This window comes from Sarcophilus harrisii, chromosome 4 (assembly GCF_902635505.1).
Source record: "Sarcophilus harrisii chromosome 4, mSarHar1.11, whole genome shotgun sequence".
NCBI classification, from domain to species: Eukaryota; Metazoa; Chordata; class Mammalia; order Dasyuromorphia; family Dasyuridae; genus Sarcophilus; species Sarcophilus harrisii.
This window is the reverse complement of record NC_045429.1, coordinates 75,213,223-75,232,013: the sequence shown is the minus strand read 5'-3', so window position 1 is coordinate 75,232,013 and position 18,791 is coordinate 75,213,223. Positions and strand designations below refer to the sequence as shown.

The following is an 18,791-nucleotide window of genomic DNA, read 5'->3' as shown; positions in this document are numbered from 1 at the left end:
TAGAACTGGAATAGAAATAATAAACCCATGGGAGTTGATAAAGGATGTGTGTGTGTGTGTGTGTGTGTGTGTGTGTGTGTGTGTGTGTGACAGAGAAAGAGAGACAGAGAGAGAGGGAGGGAGGAAGGGAGGGGGAAACAGATGAGAGAGAGTGCAGAGAGGGACAGTGTAAAAGAATACACATGCCCAGGACAAAGCTTGTGGAACACATACTTGGGGTTATTCTATGGATAATGAGACAACAAAAGTGAGGACAAGCAATGCTGTGATGAAAACTCAGAGAGAAGAGACAGTATTCAAGAGGCATGAGTGATCAACTGATAAGTACCATCTTCTCTTTTTATAGATAAGGATTGAATAAGTGATTTGCTGAGAGCTAGTAAATAAGTGCACACATCTAGTAAATATCTGTGGTAAATAGAAACTGAACACCTCTTCTCTCCATGACCAAATTTTTTTTAAAATCCCCAAATTTAACCTCTGACCAATTTTACTAGTCTACATTCTTCCAAAGCACTTTTAAGATCTCTTTTTCTTTATTTAGCTAAATTTTGCTCTTCTCTTGTTTCTCTCATAGCTTTCTTCCCTTTAAGCCAGACATGTAAAGTAAATATAACTATCTGGTTGGCAATCAAAAGCATCCAGAATGTAGCTCTACCCTACAGAGCTATTGTTTTGTTGTTAAATCATGACCAACTCTTTGTGACTCCATTCTGGGGTTTTCTTCGCAAAATACTGGTTTGCTATTTCTGTCTCCAACTCATTTATTTTATAGATTAGAAACTGAAGCAAACAGGGTTAAGTGATTTGCCCAGACTTGAATACATAAAAACGAGTCTTCCTGACTCCCACTGTTCCATCCACTGAGCCCACCTACTTACTCACAAAGCCAATGCTATCCCTACTGTATTCTTTTTTACTTTTTTAAAATTTGTTTTTTTTTTTAATCAATGAAATCCACTTTCCCTTCTCAATTCAAAAGGAAAAGAAAACGAAATCTTTGTCAGAAGCATACATAGCAAAGAAAAATACATTCACTGATCATGTCCAAAAATATGCCTTAGGCTACACGTTGAGTTTGTTTCCCTTCTATTAGGAGAAGAGTAACATATTTTGTCAAGAATCCTCTGGAATTATGATTTCTCAGATTTCCTAAGTCTGTTTTTATATTTCAATTGTTAAAGTACAAATTGTTCTCTTGGTTCTTCTCACTTCACTTTACTCCAGCTCATACAAATCTTTCCATATGAAACCATTTCCATCATTTTTTACAGTACAATAACTTATATCACATCCATATATACCATATTATAATGTTTAACAATTCCTCAATTGGAGGGTACCCCCTTAGTTTTCACTTTCAAGTCACCACAAAAAGGCCACTATGAATATTTCTGTACATCCTTAGAGTTTGTTTTGCTTAGGATTAATCCCTCAGTTAACCTGCTCTCCTTATTTCTCCATCTTCCTTTCCTCCTTTTCCTCCTGTTTTCCTCTTGAGTGAAATAGACTTGTTATAATTTGGGTGTATTTTTTCTTTCCTGTTTTGACACGGTCAAGTTTAGTCTTTCCTATCACCCAATTCTTCTTATACTTGTGCATTCCAATTTTAATTTGTGAAATAATTTCCCCATCTTTTCCCTTCCTTCTTCTACATTAGTATACTCTTCCTTTCCTTTTATATTCTTTTAGGATCTTTGACATAACACGATCTTGTAAACCACATTCTCCTTTTGGCTAGTTCAGCCACTGACAATATGGCTCAAAATGAGGAAAATTCCTATCAGTCCTGCCTCTGATACACTGTATTTCATAAATAAGTATGGATAAGTATGGGTATAACTTACTGGGAAAGTCGCTTCCTTTCTGGGTACCTCAACTAACCATTTAAGAATATAACAAGTGATTTGCGGAACTTCATCTGTAGAGGGCATGTCTACAGTAGGAGATATCTGTTCTAATGAAATCACAGGTCTGAGGTAAACCACAAAACCAAACTGAATCCCTTGAGTTTGATAAAATTTGGGGACTTTGGCTTTGTTGCATAAAGCTTTGATTCCTTAAATTGAACTAAAACAGATCAGATAGAGCCAAGATGTAACAGTTAAGGAACTGAGGTATATAATGATTTCCACATTTATTACTTCCTTTTAGCAAGGAAAGTACCCTTAATGGTAAAAAGTATCACAGCCTTTTGAGTCTCACATTCATCAAGGTCTTTGGGCCAAATATAGTACATCTGCATAACCATTGCCACATGGGAAAATCTGGTTCCATTATTTCTTCATGGTTCTGCCCTCCTTCTGGACTACCCACCCCCTTTCCCCAAATGGGTGGCAGCAGAAATAAACTTTCTTTGCTGTAAAAGTTCCCTTAAGACGAGTTGCCTTGAATAGAAGTAAAGGGAGGACAAATGAAGAATTAAAGAACAGGAAAACTATCTTGAAGTGAAAGATACTTGGTTTAGCTAGCACTTGCTGAATATTATAATGTTGTGGCACTTTCTTACTTTAAAAAACAAATAAAAGCACTTCCATTCAATAAATTATTGTTCTTTCACTTACACATGACACCCCTTTGGAGTTTTCTTGGCAAAGATACTAGAATGGTTTGCAATTTCCTTCAACTCATTTTTCATTTGAGTAAACTGAGGCAAACAGGGGTAAATGGCTTGCCCAGGGTCACACATGTAGTAAAAGTGTGAAGCTTGATTTGAACTCACTCCTCCAGATCAAGAAGACCTTGATTTTAATGAGATCATTACTATCTCTCTGACTTTGGCAAGTCTACTCTGTGTGTCAGTTTCCTAATTTTTAAAATGAGAAGACTATCACCTAAAATAACTTTTAGCATTATATTTACAATCCCATGATCTCTGAGTCTCAATTCCCACATTTGAAAAATGAGAATAATCTTTCACATAGAATAAGATTCACAAGGATCATTGTAAGACATATGAAATAACTTACGTGAAACTTTACAGGCTTTAAAGTGCTCTTTAAATGATAGTTATTCTTATTTGCTCCACCTCTGTCATCTTTTCTCTAACACCCTTTTTAAGTGTTTTTGCTTGATTATAGTTCAAGTTGTTTTTTCACTGTCCTCACTTTGGTTTTAGTTTCTCATCTGTTTTAAAAACTGGGTGTGTCAGTTTGAGATTCTTCCTTGTGGCTATGATAGAAATGGAATTCACTTCTATATAGGAGGAAAACAAGTGACAATTTTTTTTCTTCTAAAAGCAGAGAAATATAGGAAAAGATGGCCCAGAGAGCTAAAAACATAATCTTATTTGTTTAGCTTAATAGTTTGTAGGCTGTAGTACTCCAGTCATAATAATAATAATGATAATGATAATCACCAGCATTTATGTGGTACTTTAAGATTTATAAAACACTTTACATATTATGTGAACCTCCCAATCCAGTGAGGAGATTCACTATTATTATTATTATTATTATTCCCATTTTTCAATGAGACTGAGACTGAGGGCAGTTAATAGACTTGCCAAGGATCACTAGATTTCTTATCCCATCTGACCCTAGCAAAGCTGAGAATGTTTTGATCTAGACTTGAGTACACTTTCCACTACTGAGTCCTGGGGTTACTAGGCAGCAAGTTATCCATAGTGGATAGATTAATCATTAATCAGTCAGTAACCATTTATTAAGGACCCTTAGCACTGTGCTAAGCCCTGACGATGCAAAAAGAGGTAAAAGGCAGTCTATTTTTTTAAGGAGCTTACAATTTAATGGGGGAGACAATTGCAATCAAATATATGTAAAGCAAGTTATATAATAAATTAAATAGGAAATCCTTAACAAAGAGAAGGTACTGAAATTTAGAGGGATTGGAAAGGCTTCCTGTTGATAGGATTTTAGTTGGGACTTAAAGGAAGCTGGGGAAACTTGGCTCCAAAAAGTTGGACTCAGAATCAGGAAGATTTGAGTCCCAGTGTTGCCCAGTTCCATTTTCTAGCTATGTGACTCTTAGCAAGTTACTGACTTTCTAACTTTCAGCTTTCTCATCTGCAAAATAGGTATAATTAACTTATCTAATCCAGAGTTCTTGTGAGGCTCAGAGGAGATAACATATGTAAAGTAGTTTGCAAACCTTAAAATGTTATGTCACATGTCAATCTCTCATGTGCCAGATCAGGAGCAAAATTTTGCTCCTCAGATAAACAACCCCGAGATATCCCCTTCTCTTCTACCAGGTCCAGTTTCTGCTACATCTATGAAAATATAAACTACCGACTTTGAGCAGTTGTGCCTTATTATATCCAATTCACTTGCATTTATCATTGTCATTGGTTTTCTAACAATATCGTTTATGCGTCAAATAGGATGTGCCTCAGACTATCTTGATTGATAATGAACAATATACATTATCTAGTTCTTAAATCTTTTAATTTTTTTTTAATTCATTCATATAGTTGGTAAGTATTTCATTAAGGGCATCTGTTCTTTAATCTGTCCCCTAGTTTACTTTCTTTGAGAGTATTTTTTTTACATCAGTCATCATTTATTTAGAAGTAAGGCAGGAAATTGTGTTCCAGTCTTCTTGAACTATAATACTAATAACCAGACTGTGGAATGAAGGCTCTTCCCAGACTGATTAAAGCCAATAGTCCCTAACCCAATTAATAGGTAGTAACATCATTCTGGACTTGAAGTCCATAAGTCCCAAATTCAGATCCTTCCTTTGATTGCCTTTATTTGTGGCCTCTTTCATCCTCAGTTTGCTTATTTAGAAAATGGAGATAATAATAGCATTTACAGAAGAAAGTATTGTTGAGTATCAAATGCAATTATGATAATGCATACCAATCATTTGTAAACCTTAAAGCACTATGTAAAAGGGAGCTTATCACTAGAGCTTTAATGGTTAAATACTGTCATTTCATTGCATATCTAAGGGAGGAAATTGCCTTCGTAAATGGAGGTTGCTAACTTCTCAGCAACTTCTAAAAGTTGCTTATAGCACTGAGAAGTTGAATGCTTTGCACCTGCTTACAAGGCCAGAGTGTGTCTGAGGCAGTACCTGAATCCAAATCTTCCTGGCAAGTTCTGTACAACAGAAGAAAGAAGAGGGAGAGAAAGAAGAGAAGGAGAAGTAAAAGAAGGAAGGGGATAAGGAAAAGAGAACCAAAAGAGAGGAAGAAAAGAAGAAGATAAAGAAGAAAGAGGAGAAAAACAAAAAGAAAATAAAGAAGAAGTTGCTTGTAGAACATGGACAAGGGGATATGGCTTCCTAGATTTATAGAATCTCAGAGGTTCTCTCTTCTAACCCATCTCTAACATCCCTGACAATGATCATCCAGCTCTGTTTGGAGTCCTTCAGTGTGAAGGAAACTCTATCACTTGGGGTAGTCATTTCACTTTTGTATAACTCTATTAGTAAATTTTTTAATTATTCAAATTCTAAATCTGATCTGAAACATCACTTATTGGGCTTAGTTCTGCTCTCTGGTGCTAAAGTGAATGAATTTAATTCTACTTCTTCCACATAACAACATTTCAAATTACTTGCAGTTGCTATTCATGACCTTCATCCATCTCTTGCCCCTCTAAATTTTCTCTCATGTAACCTAAATATCCACTGTTTATTCCACTAATCCTAATATGGTTTTGAATCCCTTCATCATCCTGATTGTCCTCCAGTTTACTAATGAATTTCCTCAGAGGGATCCAGAATTGAATGTGTTACTTCAGATACAGTTTTTACAGTATAAAGGCCATATTTTCATTTTTGGCTGACATGTACTCCTGACTCATAATGAGTATCAGTCTACCATCCCCTCCCTTTCCCCACATCCCCAAGACATTTTTTTTAAATCATTGTCTAGCCATGTAATCATAATTTTGGTCAATTTGACAATTGATTCTTTACAACCATAATAGGACTTAATAAAGGATACTTATTAAGTACCTGATTAAAAATCCTGATCAAGATTTTTTTGAGTTCTAAGAATTATCCCTAATTATGTTAGCTATCCTTTCTGTCATTTGCAAATATAATTTATATTATTCAAGTCAATGATAAAAATAGGAGCAAGGAAAAAAAACTACAGGATATGCTTCTAGAGACTTTTCTCCAGGTTGGCATCAATTCCATATACTTTTAGAGTGCTTCATAACTTTTAGTCCATCTATAAATGTAAATTTAACTGTTGGTATGCTATCTGTGAGAACACTGTCCAGTAATTAATGAGTTGGTATATTGCCAGAAGACTGAAACTATAGCAGTAGTTACAGCCTTGTTATAATAGAAGCAAGAAAGTTTAAGGAAATTACAGCAGGCCCAGAGATTCTTTTTAGAGACTAAAACAAAGCAATTGATGGAACTGATTTCATTGTGCAATAATAATAGCAACTTAAAGTTTGCAAAACACTTAAAAACATTATCTCATTTGTTCCTTACAACTCTGTTAGGAAGGTACTGTTATTATTTCCATCTTATTGTTGTAGAAACCGAAATTTAAAGGTTGAATAACTTGCATAGGAATGAAAAATTAAAAGCGTGGAAGCTGATGATACTAAGAGATGAAGCATAAACAGAAAAGCAGATTAAGTCTATCTTAGACTATATCCATAATTAAGATCTATCATTCTGATGATGAAATAAGAATAAACAGTTAGACAAGTATGTGAAAAGCCAAAGGAGATCAGTGTCATGAAAGTCTCAAAAAGAATATGAGATCAACAGTGTCTGAAGTTGGATTTAAAAGCAAACATTACTGACTCCAAGTCCAGCACTACAGCTACTATGGCACATATATCCAAGATAGCAACAAAGACCATTTAATGGATCACAGCTTCATCTTGCTTGTCTCCTCATGATTGGTTGGTTAGTAGTTATTGTCCTTCGTGCTTGAAAAGGATCAAAATGATATCAATGGAATGGGGTCATGGTATGATATATCTGACTGGATGAATCAACCAATACAAGCCCAGAAGACTCAGGTTAGGCATAAATAGTCCAGTTGAACATTTGGAGTGGAGATGGATCTCAATTTGCTTATGATAAGTGTAAATTTAAAAAATTGTGATAATAATAGAAACTTTTTTTTATCTTTCAGAGGATAAAAAATTTCAAAAATGAACTAGTCAGAATCACACACAGTCAACATGTACATTAACACTTAATAACTAATAAAAATAGACATAAGGAAAGGTAGTGAAAATATGTTGTATATATGCTTCTGGATTCAATTAAACAATCCAAACTATCTACTTATGCCCCTGAACTCACCTTCATTGATGGTCTCCAGCATCCTCTCTAGGTAATTATCAACTCCTTCCTATTTATTGCTTCCCTTGTTATTGCTTTCAATTATGCCCAAGTTTCTTCATTCTTAAAAAAGCATCTGCTATATTCTAAAATACCTCCAAACTATCTCTTTATCTTTCCCACATTTTGCAGCCAAAATTCTAGAAAAAATATTTTATATTTCTTGCACTTTTTTCTCTTACTCTCTTCTCTACCATTTAATGACTCCAGTTGCATTACTCAATGGAAACTACTCTCTCCAAAGTAACGAAGATTTCTCACTGTACAAATCTGATGGTCTTTTTTCAGTCTTCATCCTTCTGGAAACTGCCTACTGAATTTGCTACTGTTGATCATACTCTCATTTTTGGGCTTTTATGACACTATTTTCCTTTGGCTTTCCTCATACTTGTCTTACTGCTCCCTTTTAGAGTGCTTCATAACTTTTAGACCATCTTTAAATGTAAATTTAACTGCTTGTATGCTATATGTGAGTTCCCTTTGCTATTTCATCATTAAAATAATAGATACTGGTTATGGATATAAACTAAGATTTTGATCTAAAAATTTTACTTTTCTCTTTATGCTATATCTCTTGGTGATTACATCATCTCTCAAGGGCTTAATTTTTCATTCATATGCTGGTGATTCCTAAATCTCTATCTCCAGTCCTATTTAGTCTTTCCTGAGCCTCAATTCTTCATTGCCAACTGCCTAATAGGCATTTAAATAGTATATTCTGAAGACATCTTACATTCAACATGTTAAAAAAAAAAAACAGAAAAAAACATACCTCATTGTCTTTACCTCCAAATTACTTCTCTTCCAAATTTCCCTATTTCTATTGAAAATATCACCCTATTTTTAGTATTCCAGAGTTGTAAACTTGGTTATTTGTGACTCATCTTATGACCTATATCTAACCAGTACCCAAATACTACTTTTTCTGCCTCTACAATTTCTAATGAAATTAAACCCCTTCTCAAATATAGATAATTATGACTCTTAGATAATTGAAAAAGCTTCCTGTTTTGGTCTGTTTTTCTTATTCCTTTCCTTTTCCAGTATACACTAGTATCAAAGTAATTTTCTTTAAGTGTAGATCTGAACAGATTACTTACCTCTTGATCAACTCCAGTGATTCCCTATTGCTTCTATGATAAAATATAAATTCTCTCTAGCTTTTAAAGCCCTTCACAATCTTGCCCCCACTTATCTTTCTAGTCTCATTTGATTTATTTTTTCCGGTTATACTCTTTCATCCAGCTAAACTGATTTGCTCTGGCTTCTTCCATCTCAGCAAGTGTGTACTGGCCATCTTACATGACCTTTCTTACCTATGTAAGATGCAAATGAAAGACTACTTTCTACATGAAACTTTTCATATCTCCTCAAGGGATATGAAATTTTATCTCATACTACTTTGTATTTATTTTGTATATCCATATATGCATGCTACATAGAAATATATGAGTGTATATTTAAGTTTTTTTCTATCATAAACTAAAAAAAAAAACCCTTTTTTATTCAATGTTATTTATTTTTAGGTCCACATTCTTTCCTCCTTCCTACCCTTCCACTTCTTCCTGACCAATTGGGAAACCAAGAAAAATAATTGTCATTTTTATTATATTGGCTATGCCTATCCACAAGCAAAGAAACAAATGAGGGCTTGGTACAATGTTTAGCACAGTCCCTGATATATAGTAAACACTTAATAAATCCTTATGTGAGTTCCCTTTGCTATTTCATCATTAAAATAATAGCATTCCCCCATTCCCTTCTTTAGTAATGGTACAACTATCATGGGGGAGTAAGATAACTTTTTTTAAATATTAAAGCTCATACTTGAAAAAGCTGACCATTGTTTCATACCATTACATGTCTGAATACAAGGTCCTGGATCAGGTTCTGTTTCAAGATCTCTATGTGCTTTGAGTCTGTGTGAGTTTGCAATGCACTCGTACACTATCTCTTTATATCTTTTACATCTTGTAAATAACTTTATATCTCTTTTTGGACAGGTTATTCAATTCACTTGAAGGAAAAGAAGGAAACATATAATTCTGATTACATTAATTAAAAATTTAGGATCTCACAAAAATCTTAATAAAAGGGATGTGAATTTTTATTTTGATTGTTTTGGCATAACACTTTTTGGTACAGTATTTTAATAAAACAATCCACTGAGATATTGCATAGAAAATACACATAAAAGTAACATATATACATTTGTTAAAAATAGAATACATCTTGGCAAATTACTTCCAGAGTCTGTCACCGCCTTGTACAGTGTTTTGACGTTGAATGTTATGCTAAATCAAACTTACTGGAGTTTGGAGGAAAACGGTTCCATTAGTTTCTTAAAAAAAATCTTTTTAACTGCCCAGGTGTATAAAGAATATTGGAATGTAAAAGTTGTGGCATTAAATGAATGGAAAGATTATGTCAAAATATTAACATTTCAGATCCATGCCATAAAATATTCTCTGAGGAAGAACTCATGGTTTTGGTTACAATCCACAAATGGTTCAGCTGAGTTCACATAATCACTGAAAGATCCATATTTAGAAGGTTAAGTAAAACAGATGAACATCATTTGGGACAGAGTAATCCTTCTAGGAGTTATGTTCTTTTTTGAAGTAAGTAGTATGTCTTTTTAAAAAAATTTTTTTTTGGAAATGAAAGTATATGTATAAGTCCTATTATAGAGTATAAATAGGAAGAAAAGCCATGATCTTAAGTTATAAGTATTGAGTAGATTATTTGGTAACCAGCTTCATCATTCTAAATATGGCCAAATAACAAAAAAAGGCCTTTAATTAACATTTGCAAAGGAGAAACATGGTTGTAATAACAGTTCAGAATACTAAACTACTATGTCAAATATCCCCTGATGCGCACTGTTGGGTGTTCAGAACAATCTTCAGAAAGTTACTGCTCCAGTGTAATAAATAAAGCAAATAATATAGTTTCTTCCAAACTTCCTTAAACACACACACACACACACACACACACACACACACACACGTACACATACACACATGCAAACACACACACACACCTCCCCCCAATCAACGGAATACTGGAAACAACTCAGCAATGCCGAGGCAGGCACAAGAAGGAGCGTAGCACCATTTTCAAGTTGCAAAGTTTACAACTGTTTAGAAAGAGAGGGGAAGGTCAATGTGGAAGGGGCAGGTATTTCCACTATGAACACTGTTAAGCTACATGCGTTAATATGGATAGGCAGATACAGCTATATAAACAATGAATGTTGTCTGATATTCAATGGTCCCATTGGCACTGTAGGACAAGGCTCTAACCCTCATCCGGTAAGTCTCTGCTTCTCGCAGTGGGCGAGTGGTATATACAACACCTTTCAAGTTTTCATCCCTGAGGGCAAAAGGGACTATCTGGTCCTCATCCACCATGAGGAATGTCGTCCTGGGATGCATCACTCCATCCTGTGTGTATGCAACCAGCCGGATTAAATCTTGATTGGCGGCTATTCCAAACGGGAGGGAGACAAGTTTGTATTCCAATGCGTAGGGGCTTAAGGCACATTCCAAATCATTGGGTGGACAATTTTTAAGACAGAACCTGGAGATGATAAACATATAATACAAGCAGTTATTTGTCTCTGAATTAGGAGAAAGTATTGTGCAGGTAATTCTCATGCGTGACAATTTGGAGGCTTTATAAACATGCTGTATGATTACAGAATAATGAGGTCTAATCAAAGTTCTAAATTCTTGGCTCTAGATAAATGCTGAGTATAAAAGTTTGTTTAAAGTGGATTAACCCTCATTTTCATTGGAATTTGAAGCCATATTCAATGTGCACAAACAAGGGGTGCAACTACTACAACAGCTTCTTCTAAATATTGGGCTGGTATTACATGATGTGTGTTTCTCTATGCTGTCTTTAGCCATTTGATCTTCCTATAGATGACAGTGTAGGAATAATTGCCTAAACTAGATGATTACTGCCCTAATGTTGTGTCCAAGAAAGTCTCCATTTCTTTGGATATCTTGTGTATTTAATAAAGATACAGTGTATTCATGCATGCAAGAAACACTTTTTTTGGGGGGGGGGAAGGGATAGACCATACACGGACATAAGTTTGCCTTTAACTATAAGACATATTAATACTCAAAACTCCCTGAGTAAAAAGGCACTGACACTATAGCTTTGCTAATCATTTTGTTGTCATGGAACTCTTTGGAAATCTGGTAAAGCCTATAGACACTACAGAGAATAATATTGTAAAGTCAATGAAAGTTATGAGATTCAAAGCAAACCAATTATATAGAAATAAAGTTATTTAATTTTTTCCCAAAGTTCATAGACCCCCAAGTTAAAAACCCTTGTACCACATATTGCTAAAGAGAATGAAAAAAAATAGGATCATTTGCATTTCTTTTTTTGGGGGTAAATTAAAAATTTATTTTAAACTTAAATACAAAGTGAGAAAGGGAAACATTTCCACGTATTCAGTAGAATATAAGAGAGTAACTCAATATAAAACAATAAATTTCCATTTCAAGAAAGCCTATAAAATGAATATTACATGTTGTTTTCAAAGCTGATCAATTTTTCTTTGTTTCCTTGTTGGCTTACTTCTCTGTTGTGCACTTTTAACTTTTTCTCCCCTCCCTTTATCCATCTCACCCTAAAGTAGATTACATTTAAGCACAGTTGTGTGTGTGTGTGTGTGTGTGTGTGTGTGTGTGTATGAGAAAGAGATAGAGAGAGTGAGTGTGTGTATACATATACAATGGTCTCTAGAAACATACACACACACAAACCCTGTTATGTTTATTTTCACTTGTTATCTTATTCTCTGAAAGTGGACAGCATCTTTTTAGGTCCAATTTTTTTCATATTTTTCTAAATCAACCAGCTCATCATTTCTTACATCACACTAGCATTCCAACCTAATCACATCCTATCTGAGAGATTGTCTATTAAAAATTTTCCCCCAGGGGGTAGCTAGATAGCACAGTAGATAGAGCATTAGCCTTGAAGTCAGGAGCACCTGAGTTCAAATCTGGTCTCAGACACTTAACACTTCCTAGCTGTGTGACTTGGGCCAAGTCACTTAACCCCAATTGCCTCAAAAAAGTCCCCCTCCAATTTTGTGCATTTCTTATATTCTTGGCTACATAGATTTTATTCATACAAGAAAAATTGAATTTATAGTAATCAGAATTATCCATTTTACACTTCAAAATTCTTTCACTTTATAATTTAAGGTTTAATACTACTGAATCCATTTCCTTTATATCTTTTCCCCCCCAATCTTTTGTTCTTCCAAATGAAAATTTAAGTATTATTTTTTCTAACTCAGTAAAGATAATTTTTAGTGATTTATTTGGGATGGCATTAAATTAATAGATAAGTTAGGTAAAAACTGTATTTTTAAAAATAATATTGGTTTTACCTATCTTTGAACAATAAATATTACTTCAGTTTTTTAGATCTGACTTTATTTGTATAAAAAGTTTCTTATACTTATGTTCCTATAGTTCCTATGTTTGTTTTCGCAGGTATACTATATTTACTATATTCTTTGCCATGAACACAGAATAATTATTTATCCCAAACCCAAAGGAGAATAATGTTGTAAACAACAGGAAAGTTTAAAAAGTAAGAATTTTTTATGCAGAAATATTGACTCATCTTTCCATATTCCAATAGAAATGGTCCTTTAAGTTCTTTAAACCTAAAGGACTTAAAGCCCTGCAGCAAAATGAGTGAAACTGAAATATTTCAATGGATAAATAAGTTTTATTATTCAATAAAGTTAACTGCCATGATAGTTTTCTGCCGTGGGAAACAATAACAGCCAAGAGTAAGTGATAGCTCTTGCTTAATCAGCTTTTATGTGATCGCACTATTTTTTAATAATAGAATGATCAGATTGTAGTATTGCTTCCCTTTGAAATGGTTAGTACTAGACAAGTTGGACCAAGGCTATCAGATATTATTTGTTGGAAGAGAAAGGATTTGAGAAAGAAAATTTAGGATAAGAAATTTAAACCTACCCTGAAACAGGCTCTCGTTGATAGTTGGGTGGACATGGGGTGTCTATACACTGGTAGCTTCCTCTCATGTTGAAACACATTCGATTGGGTCCACAATGAATGTTCTGTTCCAGGCACTCATCAATATCTAATTAGATAAAAAAGTACCATCTATTAGTATATTGGGTTGGAAATGTTGTTTGTGTTTAGTTATTATACTGGACAGTGTTCTCTTGCTTTTGAGACCACTGGATAGGGGCACACTTACCTTTGAAATTATTTATCTCCCATTCCTGGTTGAATGAGCACTGGAATGGAATTGTAGGAGGAACATGGAAACAGAGGAATTGGGTTCATGTTCCATAACAAGTACTGGCTATATGATTCCTGGGCAAGTCACTTTAAGTTTTCAGTGATATAGGACAATTTAACTTTCAGTGATCCTAGATTGTGATTAACTGTGATTAATAAAGAACATGGTAGCCTGCATCAATGAGATAGTTTTCTTCCTGAAGTTCCCTATACTAATTAAATTAAAAGTTCAGTCCTTGTCTTACGTCTAAGATTTCTTATCTGTAAAATGAGGATTAAAAACATCTGGATTCACTAAATTGAAACTATGGATAGACAGGTGCTTAGGGACAGAAAATTTTCAATGACTGTAATGAGTCATGCTGTTATTATGAACTAGCCTCTCAAAAACCTATCATCTAGAAAATCTGCATTTGACATTAACACTAGAATCTTTCAGAAAAACTCTTCCAAAAAGTGGAGATAGGACTCAATGGTTTAGAAATTAAAATACTTGATTTCTAGTTCAGATTCTGTTATGAATAACTCTGTGACCTTGAAGAAATCCCTTACCCTCTTCTGGACATTTATATTCTCAATAGCAAAGTTCAGGAAATAAGCTATCTCTAAGATTTTGTGATTGTGTAACTTCTAATTGACCTCCTCATTCCAATCTCTATTCTAGCCTACTTTATTTGAATAAAACTTTAGTAGTAGAAAAAGTAGTAGGAGAGAATGTGCTTTTGTATGAAAGTCTGGTGGCTATCCTGATAGGACTGTCAGTAAAATATAGAGTGAAATCTATTAGAGTAATCACATTATCTAAATAACCAGAGCTTTTCATTAGTTAGATTTGACCCAGATGGGACCATGAAAAATTATAGTACAAAAATATGCTTGCATTAGATGCCCTAAGGCATGATCCCAAGGATTGTCTTATATATTTAGCCTGATTTTACAATGTTTTTAAAAATATTTTATTTCACTAGAACTTTCGTATGGTTTAAGACTTTGGAGACTTCCTAGAGTGCTCATTTTTGTTTACCAAGGAAAAAACAAAAACAAAAACAAATTCAATGAACAAAAAACAACTATCACTACTGCAACCAAACTAGTTAGTAGAAAGAGTAGTGGTACAAATTGCCTATGTGGTAATTTCCATTATTAAATATCATAAACAAGTTCGTTTATTCCAGAAACTGAGAATTCCTTGAAGCCAAAGGACCATGTTTTATTTTTCTTTGTATTCACTATCTAGTACAATGACTAGAAGGCAGAAAGAAATGATTACTTTTTATTGATTGATGATTGATAGTATAAATAGTAATACTACCAGAGGCCTGTCCATTGAAGGATGAAGGGTTAGCAACTGTAAAGGCTTCAAGTACAAGCTAAGTCATAAAGACACCTAGACCAGTTGTTTGCTGCACATAATTCACAATCCCTTTAAGAATGCCCATCAGTTCAGAATGCAAACTCTTGAAGTTGGTGACTTATATTTTTGTGTTTCTTAGCGGATAGAGTGCTAGGCTCAAATCAATAAGACCTAAGTTTAAATATTATTAGATATGTCAACCTGGTCAAGCCACTTAGCTTCTGTTCACTTTGCTTTCCTCATCTTTAAAACGAGGATAAAATAACATCAATCTCTCATATTTTAGGCATGTATGAGATAAAAACATGTATGCCGTTAAATAAAGTCTATAAAAATGAAAATGTTATTTCAAGAGGGAAAGAGTGTTAATTACTGGAGGAGCTAGGAAAGATCTTATATAGAAAGTATTAACTGGGTTGTGCTTTTAAAGAAGCCAGGAATTCTATAAGGAAGCATGAAAAAGGAGTGTATTTCAAGAATGAAGGAACACTTGTACAAAGGCATGGAGTAAGAGATGGAAAGTTACAGAAAGGAAATAGATACTAGGCCAGTTTGATTATGATGGAAAATATGGGAAGGGAAATGATATAAATAAAACTAGAAAGAGATGGGAAACACATTGTAGAGAATTATAAATTTCAGGCCAAAGATTTTGTATTTTATATTATAGGTAAAAGGAAGTTAATTAGATCTTTTTGTGTCTGGAGACATCAGTCAGATCTGTGTTTTTATAAAAGTCAGTATGGCAATTGTGCGTAGTATAGATAGAGTATAATGTTTAAATGATTAATTTCTTGTGATTAAATGTAAAATGATTAAGTTCTTTTTAGATTTCAAGTAAAGAAAAAGATTCTTGAAACATCTGGATTTTCAATAAAGAGTACATTATAATCCAAATATTCATAAAGTCAAAGATCATTTCTATATATAGGGACAGATTAGCCTGCTGCTTTAAGTCAATGTTAATAACTATAAAATATTAAATAAATAGAATATAAATTCAGAATTGTTAGGAATTAGTGAGACTGAATATTGATATAGACAAATATAGTTTTCTGTTCCCTATGCCTAAGAAAATTTAAGATTGTGCTCTCACCTTATAGATTCCTACTATTTGAATCTATCATCTGTCCTCATGCAATATCAGTTCCATTATGATTTATTTCTTTCAATTATCAATTTATTTTATATCACTAAATGTTCAAAAATAAGAAAAGCCTGAGTGAACTAATGGCAGCCTTTTGCTCCTCATAAATACCTTAGACATTTTTAGGAGATATAAAAATATCCCAAGTTATTTTTTATAGTTGACTTTTTAGGGGCATAATTATTTTCTCTCATATCTTTATAAAACCACAATAACATAAAACACATTTAAATTGCAAACATTTCACATTCCACCTGGTTTTAATTTTTACACATGATTTTCCATTCTCCAAAGCATTACTGAGATCTGAAACATAGTTTGAACTGAATGAAACTGACAAGAATAACTGAAAAAACAAACTGGCATAGAAAAGAAACATTATTTCTCAAGGACTCAATAGAATTTAAGCTTGAACAAATTGTTTCCGTGCAGTTAATTCCTCTAGATATTTCAGTATTGACCAGGTTGCTTGGTATAAGAGTCAGAAAGAGGGGTAAGAAACCAGATAGACAGCTTGAAGGAACTGTACCTTCACAGCTCTGTTGTATTTAAATTTAGGGAAGGTGCTGTAGAATGAGTTCGAAGATCATAGCCAGTGCCACACCCCCTCAACATCTCTATTACCTGTTGCTATAAGTTCAATAATCTGTCTACTTATGGTATAAGACAGTCAGGAGGGCTTTGGACTTGGTGGGAGTCAGGAACCCCATGTCACTAACTGCTGTATGATCTCGGATTTTATGATCAAAGAGGCTCAATTCAAATCTAAAATTCTATGAATTCTCTGAGCTTTGATTTCCTTATCTGTAGAACTAATGTAATAATGCATACTCTGCTTATAGTTCAGTTTTTTGAAGAATTAATCAAACTATGGCTTTTAAAGCATAAAGTCATTAGGCAAAAGTATTATTATTATTATTTTACTGTGTCAACCTGCATGTAAAGAATATGTAATTTTTTTTTTTGCATTATTAATGTCCCATTATGGTGCTGTACTGTGTGCACGGAAGGAAGTATTGGGTTCTTGAAGGTTATACCAGTGGAAGTGATGTATTTTTGTTCATAATAACTCAGGAAAAATATATTGTGAGATTTGGGGGCAACATAGTCTGCATAGTATTGGGTGGGGAAGTACCCATACTGATGAAATTAAAAATATTTTAAAATATTTGATTGCAATGAGATGAACCAAATCAGTTCCATTTGTTCAATAATGAAGAGAACCAGCTACACCCAGCGAAAGAACTCTGGAAATAAGTGTGAACAGCAACATAGCATTTCCAATTCCTCTGTTTTTGTCTGCTTTCATTTTTGATTTCCTTTTCAGGTTAATCTTACTTTATTTCTAAGTTCGATTTTTTTTTGTGCAGCAAAATAACTGTATAGACATGTATACAAATATTGTGTTTAACATATACTTTAACATATTTAATATATACCTGCCATCTGGGGGAAGCGGTGGGGAAAAGGAGGGGAAAACTTGGAACAGAAGATTTTGCAAGGATCAATGCTGCAAAAATAAAAAAAGCTATGATAATAAAAAAATAAAATATTTGATTGCATAGGGTAGGAATTTTCATCATTCAGGTCCATTTATCAACTCTTCATTATTTTCTAAATGGCAATGGGGAATGTGAATGTTTCTGTAAGGATGATGAGATGAAAGAAGGAACATGACAAAAAATCTGTTGAAGTAAAATATTAACCTACTCTGGTCTTAATTCCTTGAGCTCCATTCTGATGAAAAATATCTAACTTTTCCTTAGAGAATACCCTTTTAGAGAAAGAACACTTAGGTGAAAATGAGTGGAAGATTTGTTTTAAAAAGTTACATTCATAGATATTTTAGTAATACAAATGGCTTAGACACAGAATAATGAACTCCTAAAATAACTTTTTAATCTGTACAAGTAGTGTGGTGCAATAGAAAAAATCCTGGACTTGAAATGAAGGAAACCTAGATTCAGCACCTCCCTTGACTACTTGATAAATGTTTGACACTTAGCAAGAAACCTTAAGATTCAATTTCCTCCATGTACTATAAAATTATGTTAATCATACTTGGAGTATCTTCCTCACAGGATTGTATAAAACACTTTGGAAACCTTATAAGGTATTATAAATGGCAGCCATTATAGCTTAGGGCACATCCCGGTTTCATTTGGAAGGCCATCTGGTCTAACTTGCATTTGACCAAGAAACCGCTTTACAATTTCCCTAACAAGTACTTATCTCACCTTCCCTAGGAGGAATATCATTTTCTTACGCAGCCCATTAAATATTTGAATAGTTGTAGATGTTAGGAAGTTTCCCTTTTCCCATTGGTTGGGGTCTTCTTCAGTTCACTTGAGCTGAACAAGCATTTAATAAGCTTCTACAACATATCAGTTTTAATTTAAAGGGACGACAAAAGATGAATTATTGAGTTTTAAATCAATGTGGAGAAATGTTCTTACCTTGACATGTCTTGCCATTTGGCATAAGCTGATAGCCTGGTGGACAGACACATCTATAGCTTCCAAAAGTGTTTTTACACTCATGCTGACAAGAATCTCTGTTTTCACATTCATCAATATCTATTCAGGAAAAAAAAAAAAAAAGATAGTGTATAACCCTATAATACAAACAGGATATCTGACAGACTAAACTATTAAAAACCAGTTGTTACTATGCAATCCCC

The 18,791-nt window shown here is 33.8% G+C and overlaps 1 protein-coding gene across 3 annotated transcripts in view; it reads right to left on the bottom strand.

Moving 5' to 3' along the window:
- Positions 1 to 9,381: 9,381 nt before the first annotated feature.
- The window catches only part of HMCN1 (hemicentin 1), a 465,183-nt gene continuing 455,773 nt past the window's right edge, over positions 9,382 to 18,791 (bottom strand). For 2 of the 3 annotated variants that reach the window (XM_031937038.1, XM_031937039.1), the window contains 3 exons: positions 18,568 to 18,687; positions 13,320 to 13,446; positions 9,382 to 10,872 (listed from right to left, as the gene is read on the bottom strand). In XM_031937038.1, coding sequence (XP_031792898.1) covers positions 10,506 to 10,872; positions 13,320 to 13,446; positions 18,568 to 18,687 — 614 coding nt within the window. In that variant the 3' untranslated portion in view covers positions 9,382 to 10,505. The remainder of the gene's footprint in view (positions 10,873 to 13,319; positions 13,447 to 18,567; positions 18,688 to 18,791) is intronic. The other variant, XM_003767514.3, reaches the window with a different exon arrangement.